At 36.2% G+C, this 24,760-nt stretch overlaps 1 protein-coding gene across 1 annotated transcript in view; it reads right to left on the reverse strand.

The window, feature by feature from the left end:
- IREB2 (iron responsive element binding protein 2) overlaps nucleotides 1-24,760 on the reverse strand; it is a 49,579-nt gene that overhangs the window by 19,875 nt on the left and 4,944 nt on the right. Inside the window, exons 3-9 of the mRNA XM_082845713.1 lie at nucleotides 10,409-10,574; nucleotides 8,845-8,982; nucleotides 7,742-7,960; nucleotides 5,320-5,389; nucleotides 4,642-4,825; nucleotides 3,449-3,588; nucleotides 788-959 (exon numbers count right to left, since the gene is read on the reverse strand). Coding sequence (XP_082701839.1) covers nucleotides 788-959; nucleotides 3,449-3,588; nucleotides 4,642-4,825; nucleotides 5,320-5,389; nucleotides 7,742-7,960; nucleotides 8,845-8,982; nucleotides 10,409-10,574 — 1,089 coding nt within the window. The remainder of the gene's footprint in view (nucleotides 1-787; nucleotides 960-3,448; nucleotides 3,589-4,641; nucleotides 4,826-5,319; nucleotides 5,390-7,741; nucleotides 7,961-8,844; nucleotides 8,983-10,408; nucleotides 10,575-24,760) is intronic.

Below are 24,760 nucleotides of genomic sequence, written 5' to 3' on the forward strand. Positions count from 1 at the left end.
CCAAAATCCAGTTTAGAGAAAACTCTGTATTCTATGAGGACCATTCCTTCCAAGGTTCCAAAGGACCAGTCATCCATTTTGCCATTTGACTTATCATAATCTGCCCCCAAACTGAAGAATACTAGGATATATCTCCCCAATATACTTATGATGAGATTAGAGTTCAGTAATGATCTCTTAAAAAAAGAAGTGGATCAAATAAAGAGACCCTGCTTTTTAAAAGAATAGGGGCCTTATAAAACCAACACATTCTGGTTTTGCAAGTATTTTCTATATTAGTCAACAGAAGAGTGGTCAAAGTTCCTAGTTAATCAGGCTACAATAAGAATTTGGAACCTGTAACTCTATGCTGCTTTTCACAAAATTATGTGCTTATTCTTTAGATAGAGCACTGGTTCCCAAACTCTGTCTCGTGGCTCCTCTCTTCCTGGATATAGAAGAGAACAGCTGTAAATGTGCGCAAGCCTGACTTCCATTAAATTGCAACCTCTGATCACTAACAGGGTGGAGGTATCCATTATTAATTATTGGGAAAACGTGAGGCAAAGATCAGCAGTTTGAATAACTCCTCTAAACTGCTGTAAATGGGTTACAGTGGATTAGGGTTTGAGGACACAACACTCTTTAAACACATCTGATGCAGTTTATTTCAAAGCTGCTGTTTTAAAATAAGACAATTTCATGAACATTAAATAACATGTACAAGGTAGTAATTTATTATACAATATTTCAGATAGACACATTGGAAATGTAACACATTTATCCTAGTGATCTTATACGTTCTTACCTGTATGTTCTAAATGTTTTAATGTCACATTGTCAACAGGGAAAAAGCTGAGGATAGCACCATATTCTGGACACATGTTTGCTATTGTAGTTCGATCTACTATAGATAACTGTGAAACTCCACTTCCAAAAAACTCAACAAACTTTCCAGCCACTCCTACTTGTCTGAGGTGCTATATAAAGAAATACATAGAAACACACACAAAATTAGCATGGATTTTCTGAAAACTATAAAATCTAATCTTTAATCCATTACTACTGACAGTGAAAGAGGTCCTCTGTTATTTTTATGAAACATCAACTCATTTTGGTTTTCCAGGTATTTTAAGGTAAACAGTCAATAGAAGAGTGGTCAAATGTTACTATTAGGGTAGAAAAGGGCTTGAAAGTTCAAAATGGCTAAGATTCCCGTTTTAATGTCTCTGAAATCAGCGTATACCTTAGACTCTATGGTGTGTCTGTTAGCTGGCAGTCTTCTTTCTTTCTTAGCAGCACATAAAACAGTGGTGCTTCTAACCAATGATGGCATCTTAGATTTAGTGAAATACTAATATACTGATGAAACTGTGTATTTAAATTCAAAAAATTATATACTGCTATAAAAATTCTTCGAATTCCAACTACTGATCCAAATATTTACAGCATCACTAATTATAGGTAAATTTCTTTTTTTTAAAAGATATTTTGTTTTTGATGGGGACCATTTTTAAAGTCTTTATTGAATTTGTTACAATACTGCTTCTGTTTTATGGTTTTGGTTTTTTTGGCCATGATGCATGTGGGATCTTAGCTCCCCGACCAGGGATCGAACCCGCACCCCCTGCACTAGAAGGCGAAGCCTTAACCACTGGACCACCAGGGAAGCCCCCCTAGGTAAATTTCATTTTGATAGGATTTAACATGTGGCCTCAAATTTAATTCCTTCTAAAATCATTTTTCTTATTACTCATTTTTAAGTAACCAAAACAGCTACCCACCTCCTCTCAATTGTAAAATGGTGTCAGAATGGTATAGAGGGACTGCTCAGCACAGTGACGATGTATGAAACAACATTCAACCTATGAATAACATTAAGCTCTAACATTTTATAAGTGCTAAGGATCACTTAATCCAAACGTTTTATAGATGCAGAAACTCACCCCTAAAAGAAAGATGTTTCCTAATTTTCACTGTTTTATTTTTGATGATAAGAGCCATATAGATTAGATATAGCAAGCCAAATGCTGCTTTCCCCAAATTAATGAGGTACCACAATATACATTTTGAAAAACAATATATGATTAATCCTACAAAGATCATGAATAGAACAGGACCTCAAATATGGGACAAAATAATCAAAAAGGTACATCTACATAATAAGTTTAATTTTTGCATCAATAAGCCAAAATGTCAAAAGTACACGTAGAACATTGTTAAGAAAAAATATAGCTGGAGGAATCTAAAAAGCACCATTAATTTTCAGGATGTGTGAAGGAAAAGAATTGATTTTTCTAAAATTATAATGGGATATCCCTTTTCCTGTAGGAATAATCCTTCAATTCTCTATTTAACTTCTTGATCTTTTGGTACCACACACTGAATCAATCATTTCTGCAAGATGTCAATTTTTTTCTAATTAGGGAAGAGGGATCAATACTAAATGGTGAGAGGGAGGTAACACCATTTACTTTCCCTGCTGAGTATTCTGAAAGCCTTCAGACCAGTAACCTAACAGAAAATGCTGAGACGCTGGGATCCAAATTGGAATTATTTGCGGAACATTTCCCAGCTTCATTCATTGAACGAAATGGGACTTAATCATTACAATAAAGTTAGTGAAAACTAGAAATTTAGGATGGAGAGTTACAAATTATTGTCTTTAGGAAACCCTACAGTACATATATTAAACGCATGCAGCCAATATTTTAAAAATTCAGAGAAACAATTTCTATATAATACTTTTATCATTTCTTTTTATTTTTAATTGAAGTATAGTGGATTTACAATGTTGTGTTAGTTTCAGGTGTACAGCAGAGTGACTTTTTTTAAATGTTAAAATAGCCAATAGAAAAATCTGACACTACCACATTTTTACAGCCTATATTTTTTAAAGTACTAATACAGTAATAGTTTTCAGGGGACAAATGATTCAAATTTGTCAAATTAAAGGAGATGCAATTAGACATTTCCTAAATACGACTTTTTTTTTTTTAAATTCACGAAGGCAACAAACATTCACTGAGGCAATAAGGCATAATGGTTAAGAGCATGGACTTACGAACCTGACTGCCTGGGTGGGAAACCTTGTTCTACACTGACCATTCAGCCCTATGACCCTCTGGTTGACCATTCAGCCCTATGACCCTCTGGTTAAGTCATTAAACCTTACTGTGTCTCAGTTTTCACAGAATTAAAATAAGGATGGCAATAGTAACAATCTCATAGGCTTGTAATGAGGAATAAATGAGTTAACATGTCAAGAGAACAATGACACAACAAATTGTTTTGTACTTACTAGTATAAAGGGTTAAATTTTGCTATTATTACTATGATGATAACTATGATGACACAGCTAATAACATCACAGTGCTGAGGATGAGTTGATGAACCCAAATCCCTGCTCTTCTACTTACAAAAAAAATCATGTCCACTAAGTTATACAGCTAGCAAAATTTTAACTTACCTTTGTAATGCCAAGAACAACATCTATGGATGTAACAAAAGGATTCGATGAGCCAGTTAATTCACATCCAACCACCTCTGGTAAAGTAAGAGAAGCTGGCAGACCAAGCATAACTGCTTCTGTTTCAATACCTCCAACCCCTAATGTAATAAAGACAGGTATATGAGTATAGCGCATTTAAAGATAATTTATCTTTGTAACATCTAAATCTCTAGGTGTTTCACGAGCTTGTCTTACACAGTACCTTGCACAGAATTACTATAATGCTATTACTGTAGATATGGAACTCAAGTCTTCTCAAAAGAATGACTCCACTCATATGGTTGGAAAAAACTGATTTTTACCTTTATCTTAAATTCAGAAAACATTTAGTATCTATTATGCTAGATACTATGCTATGCTCAAGATACAGTATGAATAGAACCCAGCCCCTGTCAACCTCAAGAAGCTCAGTCTAATGATAAAGACAAAAAGCCAACAATTATAGCACCGTATAAAAGAGTACATGCACTCTGCCAGAGGGAATAGCTGATGCAGGCCGTGAGGTGCAATAGCACAGCCCACTCAGGTAAATAAAAGATGTGTTTGGGTAAATGGCTAAAGAGGCAACAGGTTGTGATGGGCCCTATAAAAAACATGAAGAGGGGGCTTCCCTGGTGGTGCAGCGGTTGAGAGTCCGCCTGCTGATGCAAGAGACATGGGTTTGTGCCCCGGTCCGCGGCATGAGGATCCCACATGCCGCGGAGCGGCTGGGCCCGTGAGCCATGGCCGCCGAGCCTGCGCGTCCGGAGCCTGTGCTCCGCAACGGGAGAGGCCACAACAGTGAGAGGCCCGCGTACCACACACACACACAAAAAAACATGAAGAAATTTGGATTTACAAAGAATGCTAGGAGAAGCCACTGAAGGACTTTAAATAAGGGAATAAGCACATCACCTTCACAGACATCATCATCATCATCACTAACCACTCCACAAATGGTAGTGCTGTGCTGGGCACGGTCCACATTCCTTTTCATAAATTCTCTTATACCACACTGTCCACAAACACTTGAATTAAGATTTACTTTTGTTCCTGCTGTTATACGTGAAAAAACAGCCTCAAAGAGGCTATAAAGACCCTGCTATTTATGTTCTTTTATAAATTTCCTGACATCCTCTCCCCCAAAGAATTAAATATAGTCATTTACTTACCCCACCCCAGAATCCCCAAACCATTCACCATGGTTATATGAGAATCTGTGCCAATGACACTGTCCGGAAAGAGGAGGTCCTTTTCTTCAAAAACCACTCTCGACAAATACTCTAAGTTTACTTGATGAGCCATTCCAGTTCCAGGAGGGATTACAGCCACATTCTTAAAAACTCTTGAACTCCACTGTATTTTATTTAAATTTAAGAAATCCAACTGTTAGCATATATCTGAATTTGCCTCATAATCAACATATAAATACTGACACTAAAAATATTTTACCAATGTTCATCATGGTCAAAGTTTACAGTACATAAAAACAAATACACAGATACTAAACCTAAATATATTTATTTTGCAGATTATTAAAACAAAATTAAGTCAAAGAAAAATGTTCCAATAGTCCAGATAAACAGTAGCTTTCAACTACATTCCAAGGATTCTCAGGGATGGGAAAAGGGGTAGGCCCAAGTAGAAGACCCTCCAAGCTCACTTGAATTAGAGCCACTGTTTTTAATATTTTGTTATACACTAGCGTTTCTGATTAAGATTTTATTTGAAGGAAAAAAAGTAAAAAAGGGTTCTACTGCTAGTGTTTAAAAACTTCTAAAGATATAAAAATCAAACCTTTCAATATTTCATAAACTCCTATTAAAAAATTTCCCCCCAGTCATTTATACCTTGAAAAATTGAAGCCTCTCTCGATTTCTGCCAAATTCTACTTCTTGATTTTTTAATACTGTTTCAGGTCTAAAAAGAAGAAGAACTGGCATTAAATATATGTATTACAGAAAAGACTTGCCTTGTTTCTAAGTCTACATATTTTAAAAATTCTGGGAATAGCAGTTTACTAGACTTCTCAGAATCAGTTATTTTCTTTTCAACAAGGAAGCTCTGCTTTAAGTAACACTAGAAAGCTACTGCAAGGACTTATTATTTAAGCCATGGTCCACACCAGTGTCCCAAACTGTACTTAACATGTAACACTGTGAGATTTGGCTAAAATATTAAAAGTAGCATGGTAACCTTTGTTGGATTTTCCACTGCAAGGAAAAAGAAGGGTTGTAGCTTAGTGAAAAATAAGCATGTACATCTCCACCCACTTAACTCTAGTACCAGTTAAACTAGGAGATACTTGTTGATTATCACAATGTAGCAATGACAAACAACTCAACATCACTTTATAGTTTAAAAAGAGCTTTTGGTAAAAATTTTAAATTCATCTCACCCAAAATGGAAGGTTCTATTTTATATAAAGTAGCATTTTACTTTAAATGGATTATAAACCTATTTTACACGAATTATGTAAACTAAGAGATAAAAACAATTCACTGCCAAGCAGTAAACATAGTGCCATTTTTAGGAAGCTATTTTTATCTAATGGATATTTAAAAAAAAATTATTTCTAACAGCTTTAAGTTGTTTATTTTCACTTGCCAGCTGGTGATTTAAGTGTTGACTAGAATATCAATATAACTTAAATTATACATGTCCTCCAGGGTCCAGATAATTATAGTTGTTTGTCAACTTTTTTAAAAGAACAAAGATTAATAATTCATTGCTGATTGATCATTTGAAGCCATAGCACATCTTAATAAGATTTTTCTTAGGACCTCAGGGAACATAGCTTTCTAGAGCTACTCCAATTATCTTACCTTTTCATAGTATATATAGCTACAAAGTACCACACAAACATTTATTAGCTCATAACCTGACTTCAAATCAGGCAGTGATTTCAAGTGCCAAATGTATGCTCTCAATTCTCTATCCCTCAATTTCTTGTTTGAGTCTATAATTAATACTTCACTGATGCATTAAAGCACATGAAAGAGTTACTATTTTCATACAACCAGGGACTATAACATATCTGATCTTAATACTTTGTAATTTAGAGTCAAAATTGAGGGGAAATGTTACACCAGATTGGATTTTTAGAAATAAAAACATACCATCTTAGCACTTCATACCAGTTATAAAAAGATACCCAAGAAAATCAATGATTTTTTGAATCAATAAATCTTCCTTTTCAGGAAATTAATTTCTAAATAAGAAGAGAAATTAATCTCAAAATTCAGCATGTCCCTAACCATCAGGACAGCCAGGTAGGGAATAAGGAGTACTTACATAAATGTAAAACTGCCATGATTTGATGGCAAAGGACCCACACACTATATTGAATTCTTAGAAAGGAAGAGCACCTGAGTTCACTTATAACCTGAGGCTTTACAGCTACATTGAGCACAAAATTTAGAACTACCCAGAATTTGAAAGATCCAATTTAGAGACAAATGAACTAATATATTATTTGATACTTACGATGAAATATGTGTTGATATTACTCTTAGCTAGCCTAAATCTTAAATGTGTTAAATTTTTTTCAATTTGAAAAAGTGTAAGTCATTTTTAACTCGTCTTTAAAAAATTTGACAGTCTAGTAAACAATGGGATAAACAACATAACTCTCTTAAAATAAGACTAAGACTTTGGAAACTTCATAGCATATAAAAATTCAAATTATAGAACTCTTTTTTTTATTCTGAAAAATAACCTATTAGGAAATTTAACCAACTCTTAAGAACGGGATTCTTTTCCAGGCAGGTTTACTACTTTCCATGGTACTATATAGGCAATTGCTCATCTAAAAGGGCTCATTAAGTTTATAACATATGATAATGATAATATTCTTAACATAGAGGTCTCAATGCAATAAGAAAGAATAAGAAATCTCCTAATAGGAAAATAAAGCTAAAAATATAGATAGATTTCATAAAAGAAATCTGAATGAATAATGAGCATGTGAATGGTATAAATTCACTAAAATAAAAAATTTACAGTTCAAGATAATTTTCTGTCTACATTAGTTACAAAAATTAAATATATTTATAGAAAATTCTTAAGAAAAGTTTTCTTCAAAGGAACAGAAATAAATCATGGTATTTAGAGACTACCATTTTCATTAACTTTGCTTCTTTCAGTACAATAGGAAGCACAGTAAATATGAAGGCAATGTAATAGGAATCAGGAGGGGAAGGAGAATAAACATGATTTCCTTAACTGAAAAATAATCTGGTACTAATAAATATTTTTAAAAACATCTCATACTCAGGCACTGGTTGCAAATGAAAAGGACATAGAATGGGTGTATTTTCGATCTGCGAAGAAAATCTTCCTGAGTTTCGGCCTAGTTCTCCAGAATCACACGATCCTCGGCAGGTAGTCTGGCCTCTGCAGGGAAGCTTCTTAGGCTGCCCTCTAAGTGGAGAAAGCTTTCCTGCTTTCTGTAAGTCACCACCTCCAGGATTTGGAGCATTCTGTATTGCACTATCGTTCCAAAAGGAAACAAAATAAAACCATTTAAAAGTTACAGAAATTTAGCTCTTCAAAAAGCACACAACAGCAATGCTATCTGGAAGTAACAACTGAATGTTATTCAAAGGTTAATATATCATTTATTTCAGGTTTCAAAAGCAAATCTCAGATTACCAAAAAAAAAAGTTGATTTATTTAAATTTATGGAGATTAAAAAAAAATTGTGCCACTAAAATCATTTGCATATAGTAACTTTTGGCAAGTAGCAAAATCGATTTTTTTCCCCATCTAACAACTTAAAAGAAGTTCAGAGCCATCGTTTAATCTAGAGGGCAAAGGCTCTCACAGGTTTTAATAAATTGTAGCCTTTTCCATTACTCCAGGGAATGTAAAAAGAAAGCTGGTACATGAAAATAGAATCATGTCTTCTCTAGTTTGACTGTGGTCAAAATGACCTTTTAAATATAAGAAATTTATTTCAGTGGAAGGAAAATACAGCTGTAGTAAGCTCAGTGTTTTCAATCACCAATTTAGACATTAAAGGCTCACATCTTTAAATTCTCTCTGGAAGTTTAAAAACAAAAAGGAAATGAAGGCTTAATTCAGATATTCACTCCAAAAAGCAGGTTCTAGGCTTACACATATCTATAAAAAATGGCAGCAGGAATATACAAACATGAAAATCAGTTTAAATTTAGACTCAGTTAAAAAGAAAATTCACCAATACATAAAGTTTTCATCAGGTTTTTTTTTGTATATTAGTCAATACTAACTGTAGCAAACTTTACTCTGGCACAAATTATCTCTATTCCCTTTCTTCTATACCACACACTCCCAGTGGACTGGATGCCAGTCAACGTGCGTGGCTGTCTTTATAAATATGTATATTAAAGTACCATTTGTTGAAGTCAATTTGTAAAGAATGATCAACCGTGAGATCTGTCGGACAGGCAGGATGGACTTTCTTAGGGTCACCTCCAAGAGTTTTCACTGCCTCCCTCATAGCAGCAAAATCCACCATTGCCGGTATTCCACTAAAAAATAAAGAATGATCAACTTCTAATTCTTCTTTTACATTTGCTCAAATGATCAATATGCATTTTTAAATTTAAAAAATATCCCTTTTTAAGTTGCATTCATGTTTGATAATGTACGGGTTATCCAAAGTTAGATGTATCCTGGTTTAATGAGAATTAATATTAAATATTATCTGAGAATTTCAGGGCTCAAAGGTAAATGTGCCAAAAATACAACAGATGATTTTTAGGGGCATAAGAGAACTTCAAGGGAACTGCCTATGGAATTCTTTCTCTTGCCTTATATTTTAAGATACCCCTCCCTCTTCCCCAGCTCCAGCCCCTTCACTCCCAGTGCCTTCTTGTCTCCAAAGTTATCCACTAAATATATGGATATAGATATAGATGGATCTATATCTGTACCTACATATATATCTCCAGCCAACTATATAAGAAGCATTTACCAAATGCCTTCAGTGTGCTAGACACCAATGCTATAAGACCAAATAAGGGAGAGTAATTGTTCTCAAGGAATTTGTAGGGAAGATAAAGTAGCAATTATAGAATAGTATCATAAGTAGTACAGTAGCAGCATATACAGGGTACACAGAGCAGTAGCTTACAAACCAGACTTAGGTGGGTGGGTGAAGGGGATGTTCTTATTTGTCTAGCTAACGCCTACACCTCCTTCAAAACTCAGCTAAAGGTTAATTCTTCCAATAAGTAATCCCTGGACACACAGATTAGGTAGAATCTTTCAAGCTATGGTAAAGACTTTATTGTAAGTGTAATGGAAGCCAATTGGAGAATAGGGGAATGATATGACCTTGATTAACATCTTTTAACCAAGTCACTTCACCTACTGTGAAAAGACAAGACTATACATTCCAAGTATGGAAGCAGCGATACCAGTTAACAGATTATTATAGTTATAGTCCAGGTAAGTGAGAATGGGGCTAGAATCAGGATGACTGTGGTGGAGATGGTAAGAAGTATTTGGATTCAGGATATGTATATTTCAAAGGTAGAGTTGACAGAACCTGCTGATAGACTGGATTATGTACGAAGGACAGTAACCAGGGTTAACTCCTAGATTTTTGCTCTAAACAAACAGGAGACTATAGCGCCATTCAATATGACAGAAAAAAACTTGGAAAGAACACATGAGGGGCGCTGAGCAATGAAGTTTTGGATATGTTAAGATTGAGAAGCCTATTGGCTATGTGGAGATGACAAGTAGGCAGTTAGATAAAAGTAGTTTTTAAATAAATGGTACAAAAAAAAGTGCCTAATTTTTAAGAAATAGCTTCAGTTTAGAAAAAGCAACTTTTTAAATTTATAAACTAATCTTCACAATTAAAAAACAAGAGAGCCATCAGGGAGTCTGAATTTTAAAAAGCGAACACTCTGAAAATTCATCATGAAAAATAAACCAATCACTCACGTAAAATCTTGAAGAAGAACACGGGCAGGGAAAAAGGGCACTTCAACATTGCTTTGTTTGGTTTTCCAGTCTAAAATGTTCATAACATCTTCCCTTTTCATTAAAAAGCCATCACAATTTCGCACAGCAGCTTCCAACAGGACCCGTATTGAGTAAGGCAGAACATCTGATTCAAGAGAAAATATTACTATTAATAAGCGAATAATCATAACTACACATTGTAAAAATTACAATAGCAAAATGATAAAGACACAGATGCTTTGTTTTCTCAATTAAAAAAATTTTAGTCAATAAGCAACAAGGATTTGCTGTATAGCACAGGGAATTATATTCAATATCTTGCAATAACCTATAATGGAATATAATCTGAAAAATATATATATAACTGAATCACTTCGTGTACACCTGAAACAAAATATTGTAAGTTAACTATATTTCAATATAAAAAAAATTTTTAGTCTAGTAAACAGGGAGTGAAACACCATTCTTGTTAATACCAGGCTTTCTATAAATTTGACTTTCCTGTATGTAAGCTGAGGCCCTGAAAAAGCAGAGATAAAACCTTCACCTAAACTTTAATAGAATAAATGAAAAATTAATTAACTAATTAATTAAAAAAAACTTCACACAACAGCTGACTTGGGCATATGAGACTGACAAATACTTAACATTCAGGGAAAACACAGAAAAACTGAAAAGCACAGATAATTAGAATTAAATATAATAATGAAAACATCCCAATTATGGCAAAGAATGTTTAAACTGTGTAAAAGTTTGTAATAAATTTAAAGGATTTCCATCAAAAATAGTTAAGGTTTAAAAATAAACCAGGGTGCTTAGGTGAATAAAATTCGTTTCATGAAAACTGTCATTAACTCTTGATTTCAAGTTTAAGGAGATAAATAGATTTCAATATTTAAAAATTTTTTGATCCTATTAAATTCTCACACTGGATTTTGCCACAAAGAAGTATTTCCTTAGGACTTAAATGGAAGACGAAATCAGTATGAAATTAGCTAAGTCATGGTAACCCACATAATAGATTACTATGCAGCTGTTTAAAGGAATGATGATCTCTGCATGCTGATAAGAAGTGATCTCCAGGGCTTCCCTGGTGGCGCAGTGGTTAAGAACCTGCCTACCAACACAGGGGACACGGGTTCGAGCCCTGGTCCGGGAAGATCCCACATGCTGCGGAGCAACTAAGCTCATGTGCCACAACTGCTGAAGCCCGCGCATCTAGAGCCTGTGCTCCGCAACAAGAGAAGTCTGCGCACTGCAACCAAGAGTAGCCCCCGCTTGCCGCAACTAGAGAAAGCCCGCACCCAGTAACGAAGACCCAATGCAGCCAAAAAATATAATAAATAAATAAATAAGTCATCTCCAGACTGTACCATTAAGAGAAAAAGCAATGCAAAACAATGTTTATAGTATATACCTTTACAGTAAGAAAGGGAGTAAAACAAAATATGTATAAGAATATGTATTATTATATATTAAATATAAAACTAAAAACTATAATTTTAAATATACTAAATATATAATAATATATACTCCCCCCCAGAAAGAACAATGAAAGGATAAAATAAAAAACTTTATATATATATATATATGCCATATAGTATTTTGGTTGTATCTCCCTACCAGGATATATATTAAGGGCAAAAAGATCCACAAAGAAAACAAATTATGTTCAGTCATTAGTACTGATATTGTAGTTTTGAAATTGTCATATATACAATGAGAAGCAAGCAAAAAGTACTTTTGTTACTATGGTTGGGAACCAAGATTTAAGAGTAATGATGTACAAGTATAAAATCAGAGTAGTTAAGTTTTAAAAAAACCTTACACTTCAATAGGTATCATCAGTACAAACTCATGATTTTTCTCTTTCTAAAAAATATGTACGTATTTCCTATCTCTGATCAGTGAAAATGCCTAAAATGATGACAATGCAATAGTACTGAACCACTAGCAACTCAGGTTGCTGTTTCTAAATACTACTTCCCATTTTTTTAAAAAAACAGAGTTCCTTGGAGAAATGGTTAGTTCCCTATTTGGGGAAGGATATGCACAAAATGAGCCTGGAACATCCTGTGTCAGAAACCAAAGAAGTTATCAAAGACTAATGGGGACACTAATGGATCAATCTGAGCAACAAAATGAATAATGACTGTAATACACTAAAATATATTAAATATATAAATAGCCCTGAGTTCATAATGACTCCTTTGCTACAGAAACTCATTACTCTGAAAACTGACAAATAAAGGGGGGAAAATCAATCATTAATCTTGTCTTTCCTGATTTCAAGTGGCAAAACAGTAAAGAGGAGAAAGTTCCTCGTAATAGCAGAATTACAGCTAATAAATGTAGAAGGGCAGTGATATAATTAGAAAAATCACCAATGTGCAGCACCTAATGAAATAATGGATCTGTACAATGATCATAAGTGGATGCTAAAATCCTGAGGTGATATATGAATGGGGAACTTAAAATGGATGAATCAAGCTGAGAAAAACTATACCCAACTCAGCATCACCAGAAGTAGGACATTACAGATATTATTTGCCTCCTGATGAAGTAGGAAATATAAGCTAGGAGATATTCTTTCCAAAAATACATACATACATAAATAAACCTGAATCTAATCAAACATCTAGCTCTAACTTCTAGTTAACAAGAAATATGGGGGATAGTACAACAATAAAATAAAACCATGAAGAAGCAATCAAATCCAGAATGCAGTACATTCTACAGAACAAAGAACCTGATTTCTTCAACATAAAAATGGCATGGAAAAAGGAGAGAGGATGAATATTATAGATTAAAAGAGATTTAAGAGACATAAAGACCAAATGCTACATGTGGATCCTATTTGGATACCGTGTGAACAAACCAACTGAATAAATGTATTTTTGAGACAACCAGAGAAATCTGAACTTGGACTGGGTTTTAGATCATATTAAGGAGTTACTGTTAATTTTGTTAGTTATAAGAAGTCCTTTCGTACATCAGAGATGTATACTGGAGTACATTTACAGATTTAAAAAAAGGTGGAATATTTGAAACAAAAGATTGACAAAATGTTGATAACTAGCTGACAAATACATGGTGGGTTATTATACTATTCTCTCCCTACTTTTATGCTTGAAAATTTTAACACACACAAATTGAAGATTAATGAAGTTGTAAGTAAAGAGGATAAAGGACTACATAATCAGAAATACTAGATTCAAAGCCAGTATTTGCTATTTACAATAGGTATGACCTTTGGAAAGCAACTCAAGTTGATGCATTTTCCATTCAAAATGGGAATGCCAGCTACCTAACATATGTGAAGAATATCTTACCTCAGCATCTACCTAGTACATGTAAAACCCTCAAACAAACATACTATGACAAACAGTAGGTACTTAACAAATATTAGTTTCCATTCTTATCTCAATGAGAAACATAATGAAGCCCCCCAAACCAAGAGGAATTACAGGGGGGACATTTTTTTTTTAACAGAACATTTGGAAATGATGAGAAGTAAAATATCCCAGAAGCAAACACAAAATTAACTTTGGTTAATTATCCTGGAAAAACAATCTCAGGAATATTTTTTGTTTTAAATATCTTTATAAAAAGCATTTTGTCAGATTTCTAGTAAAATATGGTAAAATAAACACCAGTAATTATCTCCACTCTCTCCTGCAACCCACTAAGATAATAGTAAAGAAATAAAAAAAATTATAAACTCGCAAGAACAAAGAAAGAAACAGAGAAGCAAAACTAACAAAATTTTGGAAAATAATCCTTGGTTGACTGGTAATGGACTGAGCAGAATAGAGAAAGCTGAAACTAAATGTCTACATAGGGGAAAGGCAATCAGAAACAAAGACTAGGAATCAGGACAACCTGCAATTTCTTAAGAGGAGTGTAAGAAACTAGAAGGCAATATAACAATGCCTTCAAAATTCCAAGAGAATTTCCAACCTAGAAATCTGTGAACAGGTAAACTATCAATTAATCAGGCAACGTCTCAAAAATTTACTTCTCAGGCACCCTTTCTTAGGAAGCTACTGGGATATGTTCTATAAAACAAGGAATTAAGTGGAAAATAAAAAATCATGATATCTAGGAAATAGTCTCTGACACAGGAAAGCGCAGAGACTCTTCTAGGGCAACACCGTGTAAGCCACAGTGCAATCGAAGATGGAGTCCAGATGGTATGCTGCTAAGAGAAGGGAAAAAAATTAATTGATAGATTACCTGATTATACCAGAAGGAGTTTAGTTCTTTTGGAGAGTTTGGAGATGAAGTATTGATAAAGACATAGAAAACTAAGCAAACAAAAAAAGACAGTCATTAATTCCAGGAAAAAAATACAAAGTTGTAAGAGAAACGAGATGCAATCATCATTTACTACATGGATTGGCTGAGAATATTTACAGTCATAATATAAGCACTGAACATTGATTTAACCAAAAATTATAACTATACTAGGAAGAAGTACATGGGATATATGTAGGGGAGAAGAAAAGTGCCAAATTCTCATTTTCCATAGTAAAAAGTAAAGTCTAAAATTGAAAAATCAAGAAACAGCTGTATAAGCAAGGCTATTTAATAATATGGAGGACATTACCAAAACAAATAGCCCAAAGAATTAAAAATAAGTATTCTCTGCAGAGTAGAAATCTGGGGCAGGGTTACTCTTTTGGTTATAATTTCAGCGGTCTTACTGTTTTTTAACTCTATCATTTGAAAATTAATATTAAGTTAAAAAGCAATATCAGATAAGAGTGTGCTAAGAAAAAAAGAATCACAAATGTTAACTGGACATTTTGTCACTAAGGAGCACTATCTTGCAGATTTGTCTAATTTCAGAATAACTACTAGAGGCCTACAGCAAGGGAAGATGCAAATAAACACCCTCTCCCCCAAACAAAAACAATTTATTTCTTATTTCTCTCTGTGGTAGCCAGCCTCCAAGATGATACCAGTAATCTTCACCTCCTGGCATTCACATGCTCTCACATAACCCTACACTGATCAGTTGTTTGTATGACCAAGAGTATGGCAGAGATGACAGTGGGGGACTTTCTTCCCCTCTCTCTCTCTCTCTCTTTCATTGAAGTACAGTTGATTTACACTGTTGTGTGAGTTTCCGGTATACAGCAAAATGACTCAGATATAGATATACAGATGTATTTCTTATTACAAGATATTGAATCTAGCTCCCTGTGCTATACAGTAGGTGCTTGTTGTTTATCTATTTTATATATGGTAGTACATATCTGCTAATCCCAAACTCCTAATTTATCCCTCTCCCCTGCCCTTTCCCCAATGGTAACCATAAGTTTATTTTCTACGTCTGTGAGTCTATTTGTTTTGTAAAAAAGTTCATTTGTATCATTCCTTTAGATTCCACATATAAGTGATAACATAATGTATTTGTCTTTCTCTGTCTTACTTCACTTAGTATGATAATTTCTAGGTCCATGACAGTGTGTGACTTCTAAGGCTAGGTTATAAAAGTATTCCAGCATTAGCCTTCCTCTCTCAGACTGCTCACTCCAGGAGAAGCTGGCGGCCTGTTACAAGAACAATCAAGCAGCACTGATGAGAAGCTCATATGGAGCAAACCTGAGGCCTCTGTGCCAACAGCAAGCACTGACTTGCCAGCCATGTGTGAATGGGCCGCATTAGAAGCAGATCCTCTAGCTCCAGTCAGGCCTTCGGATGACTGCAGCCCCAACTAACCCCTGCTGTAACCTCAGGAGAGATCTTGAGCCAGCACTATTCAACTAAGCCATTTTTGAATTCCTGACCCACAGAAACTGTGAGATAATAAATGTTTACTAATGCTTTAACCATAAAGCTTTTGGTTTAATGTATTACATAGTAAGGGAAAACTAATACAATTCTCTTCCTCAACTTTTAAAACAGTAACATCTACAATTATTTACTTAGGATCTACTAAGGAGAAAATATCAATGTGTTTTACCTACATTATCTCATTTAATCCTTAAAGTAAATCTATAGGTAGATACTCCAGAGCCCTACCAGTAGAGAATAAGCTGGCAGGTGTGGAAAAATGGACACAGGTGCTCCAGTTTGTTTTTAGCAATATTAATTCCATATCCCTACTCTGGATCAGGCACAAAGTTCACCAAGGCCCTTAACCTCTTTCTTCTTCCCTATTCTCCCTATGGCCCCCCACCACACACTATCTCATGCTCCAATTACACCATCGTAAAAGTTCCTTCTCCAAACCTCTCTGATCCCCATTCTCACACCTTTTCTTCAACACCGTGAGGACTTACTTTCTCCCTTATCCATCAGCACCTGCTTGTCTGTACCTCCCCTCACATAAGCAGTTTAGGTTCTATGTGGTCAAATCTCTTGTTTCCCCAAACTGTACACTTTTTCCCCTTTGTTCTTTTATTCTATCTGTCCATCAAAACACCAACCTGTTTTGTCCTTTCAGTTGGTGAACCCCACATCACTTTCCCACTTATGAAGAACTGTTCTTTCTTTTTAAAAAGAACTTCATTGAGGCATATTTTACACATAATTCACCCTTTCCAAGGATACAATTCAACGATTTTTTAAGCAAATTTACCAAGTTGTACAATCAGCACCATAAATCAGTTTTAGAATATTTCATCACTTAATTAGATTCCTCATGCCCATTTGCTGTTAATCCCTGTCCTCTCCTTGCCCACACCTGGAAACTACTGATCTACTCTGTCTCTATAGCTTTGTCTTTTCAGTATATTTCATACAAATGGAATCATCCAATAAGGTCTCTTGTGTCTGGCTTATTTCACTGAACATACTTTTGAGGTCTGTCCATGTTGTAGCATGTATCTATAGTTAATTTCTTTTTATTGCTTAACAGTATTCCATTGTATGGCTATACCAAATTTTGTCTATCCATTCACCCAGTGAAGGACATCTAGGTCGTTTCCAATTTTCAGCTATTATGAATAATGCTGCTGAGATGATTCATTTGCCAATCTTGGTGTAGAGAACGTTTCTATTTCTCTTGGGTAGATTCCTAAGAATGGAATTGCTGGGTCATATGTTAAATTTATGTTTAATGTTTTAAGAAACTGTCAAACTATTTTCCAAAGTGGCCACATCACTTTACATTCCCACCAGCAGTGTATGAAGTGACCTCATTTCTCCATATCCTTCCCAACATTTGTTATTGTCTGTTTTTTATATAATACCCATTCTAGTGGTTGCGAAGTAGTTCACTGTTGTTTTACTGGTGGTGATGTGTAAAGGAGGAGGAAGGAAAAAACAAATCCCTAAAACATCAACCAGAGAAACTGGTACCAATATAAATACACAATTACAACCTCATTTGGGTCCTCACCATTCACCCAGAAATTCTACTTTGTTTCTCTGATCTGCTTGTTTTCCCACACTCCACAATAATTCATTCATACCTTCAACTACTCTCCTTAGAATCAAATCTCTATTTGCCTCCTACAGGATCTAGCCCCACTTCCTACATCCTAGATAAATAAAAACTAATAGTTCCTATCTTCACTTCCTCCTACTTTACACACAAGCCTAGATACCTCTTGATTTATCCTTTTCCCAGTTAAGAAGGCAGCTGTGGACCTCCTCCTACTAAATGCCAACTTTTATAGGAGTTCCGCATCCAATTCCCAGTGATACATTTTAGAACCCATGAGTCAATTATCTCTCCTTTTTCTGTAATCTATCCTTCAATTGGATTCTTCCCAGCAGCATGTGAAGTCTTTAGCCCCAGTTTCACACACACACGTGTACACACACACAGCTTCCAAGTACTATTTTCTTCAAATTCTCAACCAAGTTTTTTGAAAGAGTCGCCTATATTCCCAATGTCCACTTTTCTACATATTTCATTTTATACTTCTACACTTCCATTCACTCTTCAGCCCAGCCCAATCTGATTTCTTAAAATATCAATGAAACAGCTCTAACTAGTTTCAGTATTCTCTCAACAATATTAAATGGAGCTAACAATTTCCTCCTTCTTGAAACACTCTACTGGCTTTCACAATACCATTCTCCATGTCTCCAATCTCACGTTTCTGCATTACTTGCACGCAGAAGCAATGACTTGCCTTTGTTCCAGACTATCTTGAAAAAGATGTTAATACAGTGAATAGCCTTGGAAGATAAAGATTGTGTCTCTTTCTGGAGCAAAGGGCAGGCATGCTTAGTGTCCATTATAAAAGATTTGGGTTCCCTAAGTCAGACTTCATTTTCTGTAACACAATCTCTGTGTACAGGTATTACCTGGCCTTCTTCAACAAATGTTGGTACCAAGCACACTGCTTTGCTGTGGGTAATAAACTGTCCATTGTCTCTGATCCAAGAGTTTTGTGTCTTCTGCCAGCATCTATGAAACTGTCAGTTTAACTTACAAGGAGAGTGAAATTCTGGCACTTTTACAGTTCTCAACACTTTCTGGCAGTCCTGTTGCGGTTCCCTGGCTTACCTCTACTCCTTTACCTGATCTTTAAACGCAGGAGTTCCTCAGAGTTCGTATCGAGGCTTACTTCTTTTCTCACTCCATATCGTCTCCTCTCAGGAGTTTTAACTGATCCTATGGCTTCAACAGACTATCTCTACACCAATAACTCCAAAATATTTTTCTGCAGTCCAGATCTGTCTTCTGAGCTCCAGAACCATGCAGCTAATTGCCTCACAAACATCTCTACTTGAATACTGATATGTTTCCAAATTCACTAGTACCTAAACTGAACTCTGATTTCCCCTCTGCCCCTGTCCCATATTACTACCACCTCTGTGTTCCCTAGCTCAGTAAACAGCACCACCTTCCACCCAGATGCTTATGCCAAAGTATCTAGGCAACATCCGTGACACCTCTTTCATATATATTTTGAATTTGTCTACTTCTATCACCACCACCACTAACAAGTACAAGCCACCACTATGTCATCTCTCACCCAGATTCTTTAGTTCATCGTTCTATCTCCATACATGCCCCATACCAGTGGTTTTCAAAGTGTGGTCCCTGGACTCCTGGGGGGCCCCGAAACTCTTTCAGGGAATCTGCAAGGTCAACTAAGACATTATTTGCTTTTTCCACCATTTTGACATATGTGCTGATGGTTCAAAAACAATAGTGGATAAAACTGCTGATGCCTTAGCAGGACTCAAAGCAGTGGCACCAAACCGTACTTGTACTCACTGTATCGTTCATTTTCAGGCAAAATACCAGTTTCACTTAAGAATGTCCTTGATGAAGCAGAAAAAGTGTTAATTTTATTAAATTTCAACCACTGAGGTCAAGTCTCAATATTCTGTGTGACAACAATGAAGTGTATACAGCATTTCTGCTCAAAACCAAAGTACAATCTTTGCTCAAGGGAAAAACACTTGTGTGATTGAATTACAAGCTAAATTAGCCACTTTTTCCAAAGAACACCATTTTCACTTGAAAGAACAAATGACCAACTATGATTATTCAAATATGGATATCTGGCAGACATTTTCTCAAAAATGAATGAAGTAATAAGCCTGTCTGCTCATTATCTAGTCCCACCATTCTCTGCTCACTGTGTTCACTGAAGATCTTTGAGAAATAAAGGTTCACTAAGTTACGCAGATCTTCCAAATGCGGACACATTTTATTATACAATATATAAAAAATACAGACATGCACGTTTGTTAGTATCACCGCAGCCCTTTCAACATGGGAACCAGAGCTCCCATGAAGCTGTGCACTCTGAAAGACTCCTCCTGCCTGTGCCAGAACCTGGACCAAGACGCTCTGCGCAGAAGACCCTTTGTCCTACCACTGCCTGGACTTCCCCTGCAAGCTGCCTGGACGGTCACACAACGAGCTGCTGCTGTTTCTGCAAGCCCCCATGTGTCCCATGCATCGTGAAGGGCTCTTGCCCCTGCCAGGATCTGTTCTCTCAATACATGTTCACAGTACCAGTTGCTGGTTGCCTACTCCCCTGCATGTACTTAAGATGATGGCCTACTGCCTGCCCAGCAACTTCAGACCAGCTCCAGTCTGACCAAACCAGCAAACTTCTCTGCGATCTAATGAGCTGAACCACACCTTCTCCAATGGTACCTGACCCCCTTCCAATTTTTCCTTCCTTGGGTATTCTCTGTCAGCCCTACAGGTACCATAAAGAATTTCCTTACATCTTACAATTACTCTTGTATCACAGTTAATAATTATTTACATTAAAGTTCCCCTATTCTATGCCCCGATTGGACTGAGACTGCTACAACATACTAAGGCGCTGTACTTACATTTTCCATTACTAAACTGTGTGCTTTCTTTAGCACAAAGATGCTATCTTAGCCATCTTTCACCCGCCAGAAACATCTGAGTACTCAATCTTAGCTGAATGAGTTAAACAGCATTGTTGAGAGATGCATGCACCAAGTATCAATAGAAAACTGGGCTGGATTAATACCACCTCTTCTAACCAGGAATTTCCAGAATCCTATGAATCTGGAAAGCTAATCCTCTAAAGATAGGTAATCAAAAAGACATGCAGGGAACCAGAACATGCCTGTGACTTAAACTGAAAAAGTATGATAACGTGTTATCATACTTCTGAAATGAACTGCTAACAACAGATATCTTTTTGATCAATTACTCAGTGTAAGATCCAAGAGGTGGTTCAGGCTTTAAAAAAAGATGCCGAGGTCTGCTATTTTACATGGGAGGCAGCTGATGAAAGGCATATCCAGGTTTCCAGGACTGTAGATCTTACCACTCAAAGCTAAGTGGCTGCTACTATGATTAGGCAATAACATTTCTCTCTCAGGGCAGAGGTCGCAAACTGTTGGCCTGCAGATGTGTTTCGTTTGTTCTACACAGTTTTAACATTTTAAAGTTTAATTGCCAACACTGAAAAACCAGAGATTTTTTTACATGAAAATCCAAATTTCTGGCTTAAGATAAATATAAAGTTTTACAACACCAACCTCACATTTCTGCTGGAATTGAGTAGCACCTACTCTTTTATATAGGGCATTTGCTCTCCTGCTTGCCACAATTCCAGCCAGGGCCATTTCACTTGTTTATGGTGCCTCTATGGTCCTTATAAGCATGAGCATACAACCCCCGGTGTAGCAGTTTTACAAGCATAGACTTTGGAATCTCAAAGTTTCATCATGTTTTGATCAAGTTTCTCCTCTATCATTTATTAGGTAATGGTACTTAGTAGCGGGACCCTGGCCAACTGGGTAATAACAGAACTTACAGAATGGATATAGTAAACAATCAATAAATACTAGCACTTTATGACTGCCCTTATTAAGCTGGGAAACAGAATGGTATTAAGGGGGGAAAAGTGTTGGTCTGAAGTCAAAAGATATGAGTCTAAGACCAGATCTTCTCACTTAGAAAATATGTGACCTTAGGCATATTACTGAGATTTTCAGCCTCATTTTCCTCATGTGCATAAAACTATCCTCCCTGCCTAACATAAAGCAATGTAGTGAAGATAGATAATGTAAAAGGGTTTTGTTATTTCTCAAAAGTGATTAATTCCAGGTTTAAACAGTAGATGGAGAAAATACCCATAGGAAATATCAATATTAACAACAGGCTTTAGATAAACTAAATATGAAAGAGAAATACACTGAAGACTGATGGAAAGGGGAAACAAACACTCAAACACTCTAGGCCTGCCTAAAGCCTCAAGGAGGCTATCTTTGGAGTCCAGGCTAAGAGAGCAAGGGGACTGGTAGAGTAGCTTTAGTGTAAACCTAAAAACCCTGTTAAGGCCAGGAACCTGGAGAAAAAATTAAGAAACTGTTCTAGAAGGCCCTGTAACCCCAGACTTTGCAACAGGATTAACTCACACCCATGTCTCACCAGTCAAGGTACTGTTTATATCTCTAACCAGTATCAGGCTGGAATGGAACTGATTTCCAATAAAGAACTCTGACCTTTTTTGTTTTGTTTTGTTTTGTTTTTTAATATCGCCATGGAGAGTCCAAGAAGGCAGAAAGAGAAAACAGATTCCTGCTTCTTTAAGATTTTTTTTTTCACTCACTGACAAAGGTAGAGAAAACCAGAAAAATAATATCTATTATTGATAAACGTACAGACACACTCACTCTTCTCATTTGCTCCTGGTAAGCATGTCATCTAGCACTATCTGCTAACATAACAGGCATACTTCATGGTGCCTGTCCAAACTGCCATCCATGGAATGGACAGTGCTCAGTGTCCCATTACCTCCCTGGCTACAGTGCTGAAGCAAATGCCAACCCCTTGGCAGGTGAATGACCAACAGCCTGGTGGAAAAAATATAGATTCCTCTCTCAGGAATTTGCAATCAGGTCACAGGCTGAACCAGAAAGTTGTTAAGAGCTAAGCTAGAGACAGAGGTTGCCATTTGTGGCCATGTATAAAGTTAGTAGGCAGAGGCAGCTTGTCTGCAGTGAAGTAGAGGGAGCAGAAGAGTGGAGGAGGGCCAGGAATCTGAAGCCCTGAGAGAAAAAATAAAGAGCTCCCTCACTTCTGGCTCATTGCCCATTTACTTGAGATACAGCCACCTTTCATTTGCCCGGGAGCTCTGTATCATTACAATAAATCTTTCTTCACTTGAGGTAGTGGGTGTCTGTTCTCTGCTACCAAAAGGACCTAATCTAGAATAGAAATTGTCTACAAAGGCACAGTTAAAACCAACAGATCGTTGGACAAAATGTGGAGGGTTGGTGAGTGCATGATTGTAGATGGACTAGAATCACATTAGGTAAAGGTAATCCTTAGAAAGTTATGTATTGTGTGTAAATATTACAAGCAAACTATTTCATTGCTTACCGAACTTACAGCCCTTTCCAGAGTCCATGGAAGAGACAAGATTAGAAAACATGGACTTGTGTTCCTACCAGCAAGATAACTGACCAGCAATAGACGCCCGACTTGCCCAGCCAAACCACAGGTTAACTATAGGTTAAAACAATAGGAGAAAAAGTCATCTAGAGATACAGTCTTAACTGGCTGGTAAGCTAATCATAACACACAAAGAATGGCTGGTAGTGGCTATATTGGGTATTACACAATACCAATAAGTAAAGTGGGCTGTGGAGACAGAAGACTGGAGAGTAGATCTTCAAAAAGAAACAGGTGACAGAAAGAACAGCCTCTGGCTTAGAAATTCTAGTTCCCATGAGGCCTGACTGTGCTTTCTTCCTTTGCCTTTGGATGTTTGGAAACTGTAACAGCATCTTCTTTCTTGAGTGCTGAGTTAAGTGAGTTTCTGTTCCTTATATTCAAGGACAAAGACTGGAAAAGACAGTACATATACAGTAAAAGTGAAAAAGAAAAGTGATGCGGGTGGAGGGAACAATACTTTCAATCCGGTAACTATATAATAAGGTTGCATCAAAATTTAACTACTACACACACAGCAGCAGCTTTATTTATAAACAGGGAAAAGTTGGTTAACAACCTCAATATTCAAAGATCTGCTAACTAAACCATGATGCATTCATATAGGTAATACCGGGCAGCCAGTACAGTAGAAGCTGTAGAAAAGTACAGGTATCCCTTTCTACTCAAACTCATAATCCCTGACTCAGAAACCGAACAGATTCAGATAGCAAGGGATACTTATATCCAATGACATGGAAAGATGTTCATGATATACTAAATAAAAAAAGGTTACAAAACAATATATACTGTATTTTTTGTTAAGTAGCACATTTACATATATTTGTATATGCACGTAAAAATGAAACTGTTTCTACGCTGCCTATAATGTTTTTGTCTTTGACTACCAATCCCAACCTAATTTCTTATAATCAATAAAAACTCTCCTAAAAAATTAAATACAGATTTTCTTTCAGAGATTACAAGGTAGGATTAGGAAAACCAAGTCCTGGCTCTACTACAGGACTAAGCAGTACCATGGTTAAAAAGTAAGCAGTTAGGAAGGAAAAAAGAAAGATGAATGAGATAACGTGAGGTAAAGAAGGGGGCCTGAGGCTTTACACCAGGCTGAAGGCCCTCTTGCCCAATAACAGCTACTCTCTAAAATATGTTTCCCTAGAGCCAGGCCAGTCTCTTCACTGTCTTCCCCCTTACTCATTTTCCATTATGCTTGCTGGTCATTCTAGTTCCCCAAGTGTTGACTGGCCTCTGTGATTCCTCTGTTTAAAATCAATTCAAGTCCTCCTTCCTTCAGAAAGCAGTCTAACTATTCCAGGCAACAGTGATCTCTCTCTTCCTTGGAACCAGATATATTTTCAAATTCAGAGATCTACTTAAGAGAGTCACTCAAAATCTCTAAGGTTGTAGTCAATGCACTGGAGTGCCAGACAGGCAGCTCCAGATCATTAAAAAGGCATTTT

Source organism: Leucopleurus acutus (assembly GCF_964270905.1).
Source record: "Leucopleurus acutus genome assembly, chromosome: 1".
In the NCBI taxonomy this organism is placed as follows: domain Eukaryota; kingdom Metazoa; phylum Chordata; class Mammalia; order Artiodactyla; family Delphinidae; genus Leucopleurus; species Leucopleurus acutus.